General features: G+C 34.8%; 1 protein-coding gene across 2 annotated transcripts in view; it reads left to right on the forward strand.

The window, feature by feature from the left end:
* ABHD17B (abhydrolase domain containing 17B, depalmitoylase) overlaps nucleotides 1-15,519 on the forward strand; it is a 42,190-nt gene extending 26,671 nt beyond the window's left edge. For both annotated transcript variants that reach the window (XM_036893456.2, XM_036893457.2), the window contains 3 exons: nucleotides 7,360-7,829; nucleotides 11,018-11,197; nucleotides 14,013-15,519. In XM_036893456.2, coding sequence (XP_036749351.1) covers nucleotides 7,360-7,829; nucleotides 11,018-11,197; nucleotides 14,013-14,232 — 870 coding nt within the window. In that variant the 3' untranslated portion in view covers nucleotides 14,233-15,519. The remainder of the gene's footprint in view (nucleotides 1-7,359; nucleotides 7,830-11,017; nucleotides 11,198-14,012) is intronic.
* Nucleotides 15,520-16,615: the final 1,096 nt, after the last annotated feature.

Consider the following 16,615-nt stretch of genomic DNA (forward strand, 5'->3'; position numbering starts at 1 on the left):
CTTTAAGTTTTCATTCCCATGTAGCCATGTAGCACAGCCCAATGCAGTCTTGTGTCTAATGAGAGTTGGATTTCCCTAGCAGTTACCAGTCAAATCCTTGGAGCTCACGGTATAGTACCCCTGCTGCTGATTTCCTATAAAAGAAGGAATAAATCCTAACTCACCAGAGACAAGAATTTCCAAGCTATGTTTCTACATAAGGCATACACAAAAAAAGATAGAAATGTGTCAAAACAACATCGTACTGAACACCTAGTTTATAAGTTACTCTTTGGAGAAATTTTAGTCATTACAAGTATTTTTAGATGCTCCATCCTGATTGAAAAAGGAGCATATTGCCAGACTTTGAAGGTGCATACTCAGCTTCTCTGTATGAACTAAACCTGTCAGAATAGTCACTCGTAGTTTCACTTGTTGGCTGTACTTTGCTAATTGCTGCTACAGATTTTTAAGTGCCTAACTTATTGGTGCTCTCAACAGATATTGAAAATGAATTTAATTTTTGTACTGATAACACTCCTAGGCTACTGAGCTGTACATAATTGATCATCTTTGTATGGTAGTAGTATGATTTCCTTTGGATCAGTCTATTGGGAAATGTCAGGCTCATGACACCCTGGTACAGAACTGACCTAAAATCTGGTATTTTTTTCCTGTTTTTTCATCCTTGATCATCATCTCTGTCATCATTTCTGACTTTAGTCCATTCTGATCTTTGCTACTTCTTGATGTTGATAATCTAACATTTACCTTATTTGCCCATTTCTGGTGTTAAGATGTGCTGTAAATCTAAGTTTGTTTTTTTCTGGTTTCTTCCATCAATTTGTCTAAAAAATATCAGGCTTTGTTTTTCATAATCAGAGATGAGCATCAAAAGTGCGTTGTTGTCCAGACTTCTCTATTACTGAAGCCAAATTCAAAGTGATTCATTTTGTACTTTAGAATAGTTCTAATATCAAATTTTAAGTGGTTTATCATATACTAATTACATATACTACAGTCTAAGTTGAAGAAGACTATATTAGCATAGACACTATTTCAAGCTTAGTTGTCAAAATACTATACAAAATGAAATGATAATAAGCATTTTTTAAGTTTTCTCTAAAACCACCTTTAAAAGACTTTTTAGTTCTAGTTCCCTATTCATTGAACCTTAAGAGAATCAGTTGTTCTTTGTATATCATAGTAATACAAGTTGGTCTGCATTATCAAAGTATTAACAAAGGATATATATCAAAGGGAGATTCTTTTTCTTTTTCAGTAAATTCTTATTATATCAAGAATTGATAAGCATCATTTCAGTAATTTTGTTACAGAAGAGGAAGGAGATACAGTAGGTCTTTCTATTTAGGGTCATTTTTTAACATTAGTCTTCCTGTTTTGCTGAGAAAGAAGTCAGATGTTCATCCTTTGTCACTGAGCAGGAAAAAGTTACCAGGAGACAGGTAATTTTAGGAAATTCCTCCTGCTCTAAGGTAACTCTGATTCTCTGCCAAAATTAAGGAAAACCTTAATTTCCACAATGGGCCATCTGTTTAACATTGAGTTGACCTTCCATTTTGAGAGTTAATTTCAAAAGGGGCAAGATTTCCTCTTCCCTGAAAGAGTGTCCTTTTCTGTACTTCACAACACACTGAATGATTTTAGTGTAACTAGCAGTGCTTTTCCCACCTGCAGCCACCCCCACCAACATAGGTTCATAGGTTTTCATTTGCTTGTGTTATGCTCCCAGAAGAGACCTGTGTAATTGCAAAAAACACATTTGCCTTCTTACCATAATTTAGTAGACTTTTTCTTCTTATATGGGTGGGGGGTTCTTAGGTACAGAGAGTAGGTAATATCAGTTAATTTACTAGCTCGTTTATCCAAAAAATATTAGAGACCTTGGCATTAGAAGTCCACTGGCTAAGCAAGCAGATGTGATCTTTGCCCTCTGGAACCTCTAGTCTAACTCATGGCATGTTATCATTGTCAGTCTATGAACAAGCCCTGATCTTATTTCACTTAATTTTATTTTTTTCCCTTTAATCTCTTTCCCTTTTTTCTCCTCCATAAACATCCACTCAGATATACATGTCCGTCCTTAGATGCTTGCTTGTGAAGATAATATATTTATGTGTGTTAATGTTTAAGGTCTAGCCATCAAAGTCATTTCTGACTCTACATAATATTCCATTATCTGCATCTAACAGATCTACTTAATTCATTTTCCCAGTGATGGAATCTGTGTTGCTTCCTCCACCTGAATACAAGTAATGCTTCAGTGAGCACTTTTGTATGTTAAGGACTGCTGCAAGTATTTCTTTGGAATGCTTACCCAAGAGTGGGATTCTGAATCACAGGTAAAAGAATAGTTTAACCAAGCAGTTCAAGGTTCCTGGTTTCCTCCATTTTCACCAATACTTGACATTACTCAGTTTGCTAATTTCTATTTTTCCTAAGTTTTGGGGTAATGTTATTTCATGCATGTTCCTTTTTTCAGTAACAGCTTTATTAAAATAGTATTCACTTACTATACTATATCTACTCATTTAAAATGGCCAATTCGGTGTTTTTTAATGTATTAACAAAGTTGTGCAACCATGATACACATCAATTTTAGAATTTTTTAATTACCCTCAAAAGAAACCCCATAGTCTTTAGCCAATGCTCCCCAACCCTCCTGTCCCCCACAGCCTTAGACAACCACTGATCTCTTTCTGTCTTTATATCCTATTCTGGTAACTTCTATTAACTGGAAGCATACACTAAATTATCTGTGTGTCTAGCTTCCTTCACTTTGTGTAATGTTTTGTCCACTTTGTAGCATGCACCGATATGTCATTTTTTATGACTGAATAATATTCCATTGTTTGGATATACCACTTTTGTTCATGCACCAGTTAATGGACATTTAGGTGACTTCTGCCTTTTGGCTCTTGTGAATTATGCCACTGTGAACACTCATAAGCATCTTTTTGTGTGGACATAGATTTTCATTTCTCTTGGGTGTGTACCTATGGGTAGAATTACTTGGTCAAGAGTAAACTCTGGGTTTTTTTGAGGAACTGCCAAACTGCCTCCCTGAATTTCTTGTTCTGTTCTACTTGCCACCACAGCAGTGTATGAAAGTTCCAACTTCTCCATATCCTTGTCGACCCTTGTTACCTGCTGTTTTAATTATAGCCATCTAGTGGGTATGAAGTTGTATAATTGTGGTCTTTCCCTAATGATGTGGAACATCTTTTCATGTGTTCATTGACCATTTGTATATGGGTTAATGATAGTCCCCAAGTCAGAGGGTTGTTGGAAGGTTTAAATAAGTTAATACATGAAAAGTGTTTAAACACTGAACAACCTTAGACACAGCTAGAAACTGACTTTGCCAGACAACAGTTAACTGAGCACAGTACATGCTCAGTTAATTAACTATTGTGGTTTGGAAGCCTTTCCTAAAAGTCAGTTTTTGTGTCTGTCAATTTCTATATTGTTTTTTGTACTCTCTTTTCTTGATATCTCCCCATAGTATCTTTCTCTTATTTCTTTGTGCTTACATTCCTTTTTGAGTTTAACACACTGAAAAATATTCACAGCTAGACATTTGTAATGAATAACTAAAACTACTTCAGTTGTATGTTACAAACTAGTTTTTATGGTAGTTACATCTGACTTACTAAGAGTCATTGTTTTATGTTTGTTATTTTTACCATATCTTAGGCTTATTAATACGAATACCATTCTGAACAAGTCAAGCAACCAGTGCCCCAGCACATTTGTACATTTAAGTACTCCATAACCTCCTCTACCAATCCTCTGCCTATTGGTATTCTCCAAAGTTTTGGTTCTGGATTGTTCAGGGTATACTTTGCTGCCTTTTTGTTTTCTTCTCCTCTATTGCTTGCTTACCAAAAAAAAGTACATCATATTACCTACTCTTTTTATGGTAGCAGATATACCATAGAATTCTCTTGGATTCATTTTCCTCCTTGCTAGAGTTTGTTTCAAAGAAGGTCTTGGTTTGGAAAACAAACCTTCTGTTTTTTGTTGCTCTTTTTTTTTATGGCTACAGCTATCTTTATCTCTTCATACTAAGGTAATATTTTAATCTCTACATAAAATACTAGGTTGAAAGTTTTTATTTTGTGTTTACTTTAAAACTACACTTCTAATATGTTATTTCTAGTGTTTCTGTTGAAAAGTCCCATATTCGTCTAATTTTTTGTAGTTAATCTGTTCTTCCCATTTGGAAACTTCCAGTTTTTATTTTTGGCAATTTTAATATTTGCTGTAATTTGTCTAGCCATGAGAGTTTTCTTAAATACCTTTTGATATTCTCAACAATTTCATTTTAAGAGATTATTAGGTTGTCCTATCTTCATTTTTTTCCTCTTTTTCCCCCTTGGACTCCCATAGCATAGTATTGAGAGTAAGTATTCTTTAATTTTTTTTTTTTAATGTATCTCTTTAAACCAAGGATTCCAGCTGTATTTTTCTTTATGACATTTTTTTCCACTTCATGTTTAAGTTTTCTCTCTTCTTTAAATGGGTTGTTGTAACTTACATAAATCCTTGTCTGGTCCAGAAATTCTGCTATAAATTATTTAATTTATTGTCGTTCTTTAATGATTTTTGTGTACTTTAATGTTTTATCATTTCCCCCCATATAATTATTCACTGCCTTGTTTTTTCAAGATTTTGTTGTCAAGAAACATTTTATCAGGTAAATTTTATATAAAAATGTATTGGAGTTATTCCTACACTGCTGGTGGGAATGTAAACTAGTTCAACCATTGTGGAAAGCAATATGGAGGTTCCTCAAAAAGCTCAAAATAGAAATACCATTTGACCCAGGAATTCCATTTCTAGGAATTTACCCTAAGAATACAGCAACCCAGTTTGAAAAAGACAGATGCACCCCTGTGTTTATTGCAGCACTATTTACAATAGCCAAGAAATGGAAGCAACCTAAGTGTCCATCAGTAGATGAATGGATAACGAAGATGTCACAGGGAGAGTTGTGCAACCAGAGAAGACAAGTAGTGATTCTATAGCATCTTACTACACTGATGGACAGTGACTGTAATGGGGTATGTTGGGGGGGGGACTTGGTGATGGGGGGAGTCTAGTAAACATAATGTTCCTCATGTAATTGTAGGTTAATGTTAGCAAAATTTAAAAAAAGAATAAAATATTTTCTCTCAGCTCTCATCATACTGAAATTTGTTTTATTTATACTTTTTGTTGTGAAGCTTTTCATTTCACACTTACAGAAAAGAAAAAGTTTTTAAAGCATGTCTATGTTGCTGCCCTATACCAGACCTGATAGTAGGAAAGTGAAAATTGGCAAGTTTTCATTACTAGGTGGACTTCAGTTACCTGGGTTTGAGGCAGTAGGGGTGTGGGTATGATTTTCTGTGCCACCCTCAAGCTCGGGTTGTCTTTTTCATCAGGCTTCACTCTGGCACTGCAGCACTGTGTATGTTCAGTCAGCCAGGTTTATTCACAATTCCTTTTTATCACAGTATATAAATATCTTGTTTAACAGGTAAATTATAGGAGCATACTCTTAACTATATACAGTTTACCTATTAATCAAGCTTTTAATAGGCTGTTGAGGGTCAGGTATTGTTGGTTTGTAAGTTAATTGCAGGCCAACAACAGATAAACCATAGGCAGATTATCAGACAGAGCATTGCTTATAACTGTATTTTCTGCCTCATCTTCTTGTTCCAGGTCATCTCCTTTGATACCAACTCTTTGAACTACCTTCCCTGCCATCTTCTTGACCATGTCCTTTGTCTTCCTGACAAGGATGATAAATTGTGGCCAAAACTATAGTAGACATAACTAATTTATCACATGTTCTTTACCTGCCAAATCCCTGGGCATGCTCTCAGAATCCACAGCATAACAGTTCAGGGAGCCAGTTAGCATCTTTTAAAGCCTTTTATGTCACTCCTGCTCTTGTTTCTCTATCTGTGCAGTTACTGCTGCTGCTTTCTATCTGCCAAAGTAGTTTATGCTGGGAAATTAACACAATTGTATTGCACAATATAAATATAGATTTTGATTCAGTGAGTGACTGAAAGGCATTCCTTTCACTCCACATACTCTTTATTTTTTCATCATGTGAAGTCATTTCTTCTTATTTTTGGTATAATGGTGTGTGTTTTTATCCTATCCTTATATGTAGGTTTTTTGGAGAAAATTAGGTGCCACCAAACCTGGAAGGTACTTGTTTTGAATGCCTTCATCCTGAAAATAAGCAATGGTCTACTACTGTTAAAAGGAAGGATAAGAATTTGATAGAGGACAAGCTGAAAGGAAATACTGGCAGGGCAAACAATATTGCTTTGTTTTTGTTCTAAATTAATATGACCTGGATACTTTTAAAATACTAGTGAAAGAGACATAGAAGAAGATGGACCATTCTTAAGTGTGCCAGCTGTATAGCCATTAGTGTATTACATGCCTTAACCAAACCATTGTATATGGTCTTCACAGCCATTCTGTTCAGTGTAGGCACTGGCCTTGTTTACTTAAGAAGACAATGAGGGTCAAAAAGGTAAATAATTTTCCCAAGAGCACACAGCAGGTCAGTGGTACTGTTAGGATTCCACCCCAGTTCTCTGTGACTTAAAACTTAATGCTCCTTCCCATCTAACCATTTAGAAACTTAACCTTTAGCAGATTTCACCTTTTTCCCAATGGACTTTAATTTGAACAATTATTACATACATAAATAAATTTTAACAGTTTATAGGTTATTTTGGCTACTGATAATATGGCTAAAATGCTAGGCTTCTGAGACAAATGTGTTCTGTAGCCCAGTAATGTAGGACAGTGATTGAGCCTGCTGTCGTCTTTTCTTAGACGAAACACAGGGTTGCTTTTAGGACTAAACATAATACACATAGAACACTTTAGGGCAATGCCTGAGAAATAGTAAATCTTCTGAATGCTATTATATATTTATTATATCATATTAATCTATTTCCAGGTGATTCTAAGAATTTTCACTGTGTTGCATAGAAATTACAAGCTACACTAAAGATATTTTATACCTCCTGTTATCTGTGAAGAAATAATTACCTGTTCTTTGTATTATTCATATTTTGGTTAAATATTATAATCACTAGTATTTGAAACATAATAAATAGCATTTGAGTCTGTCTCATGTTGAGGAATATTCACCTCACCCCAGAATTCAAAGTATTTCTTAAAAAATGCCACAAATCTCTTTGGGGAGAATACTTGAAATAAAAGTAATAGATAGTGACCACCAGTAGAATTTACCAGTGTTTTTGTTTTGACCTATTGTGTGAGAATGCAGAATCCACACGGTGATTAAAACATTTACTATCTCCTTTTCTTTTTCAGAAGATGAATAATCTTTCATTTAGTGAGCTATGTTGCCTCTTCTGCTGTCCACCTTGTCCAGGGAAAATTGCTTCAAAATTAGCGTTTTTGCCACCTGATCCAACTTACACACTGATGTGTGATGAAAGTGGAAGCCGCTGGACTTTACACCTATCAGAACGAGCAGACTGGCAATACTCTTCTAGAGAAAAAGATGCTATTGAGTGTTTCATGACTAGAACCAGTAAAGGCAACAGAATTGCCTGCATGTTTGTGCGTTGCTCACCCAATGCCAAATACACGTTACTCTTCTCACATGGAAATGCTGTTGATCTTGGTCAGATGAGCAGCTTTTACATAGGACTGGGATCACGGATTAATTGTAACATATTCTCATATGATTATTCTGGATATGGTGCAAGTTCTGGGAAACCAACAGAGAAGAACCTCTATGCAGACATAGAAGCTGCTTGGCTTGCTCTTAGGACAAGGTAAATGGTGATCAGGAATTATTTTGCACATCTATGACAGTTAGCTAAAATTGTCTTGTATAGGAATATAGATTAAAAGCAGTTTTTATAACATATCCTGAAGTACTAAATAGAGGTTATATTACCTACGAAGAGTTAAAGTTTTAGATTGTAATAGTTTTTTAAGACAAGTTTTTGTGTTTGTGTCAGTGCGTATGTGGTTTTTTTTGAAGATATAAATGTATGATATTCTTTAAGCCGGTTTTGTTGGTTTTGTTTAAGACATAACCATGGTATAAAAATGTTTGTTCAAAGTTGCAACATGTCAGGGGTGTGGTAGAAAACAGTAATTCAGCTTATCATTCATATTATCATTAGTAATGTAAGAGGCTGGTTTATTTTTGTTAAAATCTTAAGCCAGAGTTTGCATTATTTTACGTTATGTCTCAGAAGGTACAGCTTAAAGATTTAAAGATACCTTATGGGAACTGTTTCTATAGTACTCACTCTGTAGGAGAGATTTTACTTTGCATTCGAGACTCATTAAATTTGGAGAGATGATTGCCACCAAAAACAAGTAGTGTTATGATAATTATTTTAGGCAGATTATCTTGTATCAATTTGTTCTTTGATTATAACAGCACATTTTTGGAAACTAGAAGATACTTAAAATTTTTCTTTAAAGTTTTGCAATTTTATAGACTGCAGTTTATTTTTTCATCAGTATATAATAACTAGAATGGTATCTATACTTACAATGAAGAGTTTAGTTAGACTGAAGCCAGAGGACATAAGGAAAACTTACCATTACTAATTTAATGCTTAAATAGTAATGGCTTCAGTCAGTTAGGGTGAACCACCTCAATTTTGTTAGTAGGTGAGACCTTTACCCTTTCAAGATCAATAGTACAGCAGCACTATACTCTCATAGAAAAACTCTTATATAGACAATACCTTAAAAGTGTAACTTCAGTGTATTAATAGTTTTTAAGGATGTGAGGTTAAAGCAGATATCCTTTATTATTAGTGCTCTTAAGTACCATGAAAGGATAACTATTAAAACAACAGTATCCATTTCAGTATTGCATATTAATGTATAAAAACCTCTTGGAAGTGGTCAGCTGTATTAAATTGTTTTAAATCTTATCATTATCAGATACCAATTTGATGAATTAATCTTTTTAAACACATTTGATGACCAGTGTGAATGAGAAGCAAAAGCAAAATAAATTTCTTAGTAGACCCATGTACTAGTTTAGCATAGAATTGGGGACTTATATTTTACCTCATAGTGAACCCTAAACATGGTGAGAAGAGTGAGTAGGTGTAGATTATCTTTGAGGATTTATTTCACTTCTCTGAGCCTCTGTTTCCTCATACCTTTAATGAGAAGGTTGGATTAAGTGATCACCAAGACCCTTTCCTGTGCTGAAATTCTGTCATATTTAAAAATGTGTGTAATTAGAATTCATGCTTTTATTTTCTTCACTTGATTAATATAAAAAGTTAGGGCTTAAGTAAACAGGAAGAGAAAAACAAATACTGGCCTTTATTATTTGAATGATTGCCTTTTCAGAAAAAGTGACTATAATAATTCAATTTTTTAACGTCTGACAGATCAGCAGAAAATAAGAGACTAATGTTCACTGTGCAGTCTTTCCCCACAGTCTTTGAGCTCATTATCTGTGTGCTATAATGGAAAAAGCCCTGGACTGGGCATCAGGGCACCTGGATTATAGTTACAGGTCTGTCGCTAACTTACTGTGACTGAACATCTGCTCACCAAGCAGCTGAAATGTATTAGATGGTCTCTAAAAGTCCTCTCTAATTTTACTATTCTGAAATTCTCCTTTTGCTCTGAACCCTCTGATGCTAAATTGGCAGCTGCTTCTGCAGCTCTTGAGCCTTGCCATTGTTACCTTTAGCTTAAGCTTAAAACCCATAGTTGGCATCAACAGTGCTGCTATGCAGCTAACAGCAACCACGCAGCATCCAAAGTTCCACTGATGTTGAAATTTTCATTTTTCTGATTTATTTCTTCATCCCTATGAAGTATGTGCAGCTAGGTCTGTTATAAAGAAAAAAGCTTTTCTGAGTTTACTTAACATACAGGATTCAGTCTGCAGTAGATGGAACCCAGTGTCTCTGGGATATAAACCAAAGGATTCTTTCCATAGGACTGAGTGGAAGAAACTATGAGAAGGTATGTCACTCCATGATAGTTCCAATAGTCCTTTAGCCCTTGGAAAGGCCACAGGAAGCGTAAGGGGCTTGTCTTGTTCTTTTTAGTGAATGTTCAGATAAGACTTCTATTACCTTTTCAAAACACTAGAATGTCTTGTGTAAATGGCCCTGAACATTTAGAAGTGACTGCTGTAATGTCAGTCTTCCAACATGGAAAGGCATAAAGTCACTCTAACCCCACATTCATTATCCCCTATAGCACCTCACTTAACTTGTAGGAAGTATTTTACAATTCGGACAGTTGTACTGGAGACAGATAGCAGTATCTGGAACATAATATGTACCAATATTACTGAGTAAACGAGCTCACATAATCTGAACTCTTTTTAAAATAAACAGTAAAGCAATAGTCTTAGGATTTAGCATGAAGTCTGTTATTAATTAACTATATAGCATTTGGAATTCACATTCATTAGTTTATCTTTTTCCTTAGTCCACTTTTCTGAGTTAGCAAAGAAAATTGGCAAGAAAAATAGTGATGCTCTTAGCCTGAAATATTAATATATTTTATTTATTCTATACCGTAAGTATATATAGTATTTTTATCATTATGACCAACTTAGAAAATAAAATGAGCCACTTTTGGAGTTCGAAGAAATGAAGAACTTTGTTTATATTGAATAAAAAATACATTTAATATTCCATAGACATCAGTCCGTTAAAATATTAGTGATAGAACAAATTCCAAATGTAGTGATCAGTGTACTAGGTAGAGTTGCATAAATGATTTAATCAGTTCATTTCTCTCAAAAGATGAAATTGAAGCAGATGAAATAAGCCAAGAAAATAATATAGATCTTATTATAGTTAGTATTAAATATGACACTAATGATTCAGAAACTTCAGTTTTAAAACATGAATGTGTTGACGTTCTAAGTCATTATTACTAGGTTAAGTCCTTAGGAATGATTAAACATTTCCTACCAGTCCAGCTTTCCAACTTTATTAACTTCTGAACTTTATAGATATGGCATTCGCCCCGAAAATGTGATCATATATGGCCAGAGTATAGGGACAGTACCCTCTGTGGACCTTGCTGCTCGATATGAGAGTGCTGCTGTTATTCTTCATTCTCCTTTGACCTCTGGAATGCGAGTTGCTTTTCCTGATACCAAGAAGACCTACTGTTTTGATGCATTCCCCAAGTAAGTATCAGTATTCAAAATAATTCAATGGAACTTCTGAGGTAATTTTTCAATCCCTTAATAAGGTATTCATGATACAACTCTTGCATGAGCTATTTTGCATATATTATAGGAATTGCAAAAAATTAATTTGTGAAGAGGGTGGTCACAGAAGGCTGAAATATTTGAGAAATATTAACCAGGTGAAAAGTGCTGAAGGCCTGGCAGTGGCACTCATATTGGAAAGCAGAGAATGAATTTGAGAAAAGAGTATCAGACTAGATCTAGGATGCTAAACAAAGAAACTAAATATAATTCCCAGGTTTCTGACTTGAGCTGTTAACGGATAATGGTATGATTCAGTGGGATGCATAATACTGGATGAAGGGAGTAAGTAGAGGAAAAATGAGACATGTGCACATAAACCAGTGAATGGTACCTAATTAATAATGCCTGCTTTACAAAAGAAGTGAATTGCCAAAAAGTTAAGTCTTAAATGAACTAGAAAAAGTATTGCCACCTTAAAATCTGCAAACATTAGAGAAATTTGAAAGAAGGTTTCTTATGCTTCAAAAATTCTACCAGCTCCTCTACATAACTGGAAAAAAAATGATGGCCTATTTCTCGCCAATAAAGGAAGAGGGCAAGGAGGAGAAACTGGCAAATTTCAATCTTTTCTCCAATTGGCAGCAATACATGGATTTTTTGTGAATGATGGGTGGGCCAAAGACTAAGCCATCACTTGGGTCTTAAGAACAACAAGGATCATTACCAAAACAAATTTTATCATTAGCCAGCAAGGGGTCACTCTCTAGGAAAGATCATGGGAGTATATGCTCTTATCACCAGAGCAGGCTGTGGGAGGCTTTGGTGTTTACATTGATTTGGATTTGTTTTTTAGATAATGGTAGATTAGAAAGTACATTGATTACATTGCTTCTGTCCACCTGGATGGAAGGAATGATAGGTTGGTTGAAGTAATGCTATGACATTTCACAAATCTACCTGATTCCATCTTTGATTTCTGCTGCACCAACAGAGAGGGCAGCACTAACAGTAAACTATTGGGAAAAGATCATACATTTCTTTTTATTTTTTCAGTTCTCTCCTGTTGAACATTTCACAAATAATACACCCAAGCATTTTTTTACTTACCAAATACAGCTTTGAATTATTTCATTTGATGATTTTCCTCCTTTTCAAGATGCTAGCTTCATTTTTTGGTTGTAATAACTTACTTGTAAGAATTTTTTATTTAGTTACTTGTTACTCAGCTATTCAGTTTTTAAAAAAATAAAATGTTGCCATTTGCAACAACATGGATGGATGTAGAAGGTACTAGGCTAAGTGAAGTAAGTCAAACAAGAAATACCATATGATTTCACTTATATGTAGAATTTTTTTAAAATCAAAAAAATAGACTCAAATACAGAGAATAAACGGGTGGCTGCCATGGCAGTGGAGGAAAAGGGTGCTAAAGAGTACAAACTTCCAATTATGAATCCATGGTGATCACAAGTACAGCATAGGGAATATGATCAATAGAATTCTGATAACTATGGTGACAGATGGTAACTACACATCACAGCATTTTGTAATAATTGGTGAATCATGTTGTATGACAAATGCATAAATACTGTATATCAACTGTACTTTTATTAATGAAAAATTTTTTTAATTAAAAAGAATTTGTAAGATTTCTTTTATGCATAGTTTGTCTCCTGAGTTGCCATTTTTTTATTTTTTTCTTTAAATCTCTGTCTTATATTTAATCAGTGTTCTCCTCTGGTGTCTGTTGATTTTTGGTTGTCTGCTCATATGTAAGAGTGAAGAATGCAAGAGCTGATCTGCAGCAGGTGATGAAGGCTGGTTAACTGTGAGCTTCTCTGTATAGTCAAGCCAGTTGGTTAGGGCTCCCCACCACCTCCCATGTCAGTATTCATGTATCTCTGCTCTCAAAGTGGATATAGTCTCCAAAGAAGAATCTTTCTAAAACTCCCACTTCCAGGATGAAGGCCTGGCTGTCAGCATTCTGGGAGCCAGTAGAGAAAGTAGGTTCATAATAGCCAGTATATATATATGTTTACTGGGTCTCTGTTACTTCTGTCCTAGTCTGTGTCTGGCAAAACCCTAATCGGCAAACTGTACAGTTTTGGGTTGCAATCGGTTACCAGCTACAAAAAGAAGGAACAACAGGGTTGGGAGTGTGCACTTATTTATTTCTTAACAGCCTTTGAACAAATTCTATATGAATTTCAATCCATTTTCATCCCCATGTCAATTCTTAGCCAGTTCTGTCATATAAATTGGGTTGTTTCTTCACTTTACTTTCTATTCTCTTAAAATTGTTCTTTCTCCTGTATTTTTCATCTGCTCACATTAATATGCCTACCAGTTCCAGAATTTTGTTGTATCATATTCTCATTATTTTGGTAAGTTAGCACCCTAAAACTAAAAAAAATGTCATTTTACTAGATTTGAAGAGAGACAAAAACAACATGCCAAGAGGTATAAAGTCAGCCCATACTTAAAATAGCCATTTTCCTCCTCTCCTGTGCTAAGCATCAACACTGTGTGTAGAAAGGTCCACTAGGGTGACAGTAACCACCGAGTGATGCCTCAGAGCAGACATGCATGAGGTTAATTTAGATCATCTCAAGGTAGTGAGTATGCAAAGGTGGCTTGAATCTCATTTGACTTGTTTCTAACCCTTCTGGGTTGATTCAAACACAGTTGTGTTATTTAAATAATCTGTCTGGTCTAGCACAAGAAAATTTGTTGTACATTCCTTTTCATAGTCAACTCAATGACTTTCCCCCCTCTTTTTTCCCTACAGCATTGACAAAATCTCTAAGATAACCTCTCCAGTATTAATAATTCATGGGACTGAAGATGAAGTCATTGACTTTTCACATGGCCTCGCGTTGTTTGAGCGTTGCCAAAGACCTGTGGAGCCTCTCTGGGTTGAAGGGGCAGGTCACAATGATGTGGAACTTTATGGACAGTACCTTGAAAGGTTGAAACAATTTGTGTCACAGGAACTGGTAAATTTGTAAATTCTGTATATTTGCATACTGGGTTTTCTTTTCTTGCTGAACTGCACTCTTTGGTAAAAAACATAAAACCTGAAGGTTTTGTTTTCAAATCATGTCAGTTGCCTTCATAATGTACAGGTAATGGTTTGTTAACAGACTTAATGAAGGTTTTAATTACCAAAACTAGAAACTGGAAATGACGATATCCTGCAGTCAGGCTATGTAATTTATATTTTTTCTGTGAATTTTTTTTTAAACATCAAGATGAGTACTGTATGAAATTTTAATTCTATGAAATCAAATGCTGTAAAAGTATTACCAAATGCTTTTGCATATCAAGCAAATTTATAAATATTTTTAAAACATCTCAATGTACTAAATCTTATCCTGGTATAGAAATGTAATATTCTTTCAATAAAAAGCTCTATATCTAAAATAATTCAAGTACTCAAAATAGAATAAACTGTATGAAAACATGCAAGTTCACTAGAGATGACCTAGCCCCTGTTGTACAGGGATAGAGGTTTAAAGGTCATGGTAAGATACATTGAATTTTCTGTATTCCCTGATTGTCACACAGTTCTCTTTAAAGAAAAATGATGTCTGAAATTTTTTAAGCCATCTGTTAATTTCCCAACTAGTTACCTTGTAAATGAAAAATCATGATAGCACTGAATTTTAACTAGTTTTCATTTATAAGTTTGGTACTGTGAGGCAACTACTTAAATTTTTCAGTATACTTATTTAAAAGACAGAGCTTCAAGAATGATTTTGTATGCAATGTTTTAAATTTTGACTTGTAGAATTGCAGTACTGTTCATTATAAGGAAACCTGAAAATCCAACAGCTGTTCATCAAGACCACAGACTACTATTTGGTCCCTTCCACTTTGGCTATTTTTAAGAATAGGACCTGTTGTTATGGATGGCTGACAATTACATGAATTCATTTCTGGATTTAGGAGATAAGAAAACATTTAAATCATAACTTTTATATTAACCAATGTAGTAAAAATAAAGCTCACATACAAAAACTAAGTTGCCTTTCCTTGAATGAATCCTGCCTGAATAAACAATGAAAGAAAAATAAAAATAAAATTTAATGGTATGTAGTCTAATTTGTAAATGAATGAATATTGAATAATACACACTGTGGATATATTTTAAGGCCTTATATAGTTTTAATTGTTCTGCTTGTTCTGTGGTTATGTCTAAGACTATAGTATATGATTCTCTTCAAAGTATATCAAGTATTGTGAATGCTTTGGTTCAGATGTGTCAAATTAACAGTAAAACAACAAATATATCACTCAGCTGTGCTTGTCTGCCTTCTTCCATGCTGTCCACCCACTAAAGAGTGAAAAAAATTACATTTACTCCTTATAGGACATAGTTCAGTGGTTTCTAAATTTGATCATTGTTTCTTTGCTTTAGAGAGATTTTTCTTGCAATTGTCTAGAATCCTATACACTTTTTTCTTTGTACAACATACACCCCAGAATTTAGCTGTTTCTTTTGTTACCATGGAAAATCAAAATAATTGATCATACTAATCCAGTATCCAATTGTTCAGCTGTGGGGACTCTGTCCCTTTAAGTCTTTCGAAGAGCACTCACTTTTCTTTGTCTCAGTATCCAATTGTTGATTCATTCAACAAATATTAATTGAATGTCTAAATCATGCAAAACCCTATGCCAGATAAAGGTAGACATCAGCCGTGTCCTCATTGACTACACAGTATAGCTGAAGAGACAGATGCCTCATGGCACCAGTACGGTAGTATTTGGATAAGGACTGAAGGAGATTTGTAGGGTGGTGGTACAGGTAAACTGTTCCTGGGAAAGGAAACATGGGGAAAAGGGCAAATAAGATTCCCACAAAGAAGTGGTATTTGAACTTAACTTTGAAGGAGTACTAAGAAATGACTAAATCTTGATGGCCCAGGGGAAACATTCCAGGCTGACGGGGACAGAATGTGGAAGCTTAGCCAAAGTTCAAGGGGAAAGGATGGTATAGGGATGAAGCTTGCTAGCTAGCTAGTTAGGGGCACAATCATACGTAGTATCATGGGCCCAGATTGTTGACCTAGATGCAACAGAAAGCCATCTATAGAAATATGAAACCATTTGTTGAAAAAAATACAGAAATTTTAGCTTGCAGTGGGTAAAATGTGAGCTTTTGAAACTGATCTTACGTTCTAAATTCATGAGGAAATAAAGTATTGGTCAAACTACATCTGCAGTATTTTGTTAGAGGATGCAGTGAAGGGATATTCACACGTTAGTGCTGATACTAAGATGTTACTAATTTGGAAAGAGTCCCCTAAACTGAAACCGGAAGACTAACCGAAGGATTGTCACCGAGGAATGATAGCCATCTTAAAGTGCTTGGGAAGCAAGTACTTT

Source organism: Manis pentadactyla, chromosome 3 (assembly GCF_030020395.1).
Source record: "Manis pentadactyla isolate mManPen7 chromosome 3, mManPen7.hap1, whole genome shotgun sequence".
In the NCBI taxonomy this organism is placed as follows: Eukaryota; Metazoa; Chordata; class Mammalia; order Pholidota; family Manidae; genus Manis; species Manis pentadactyla.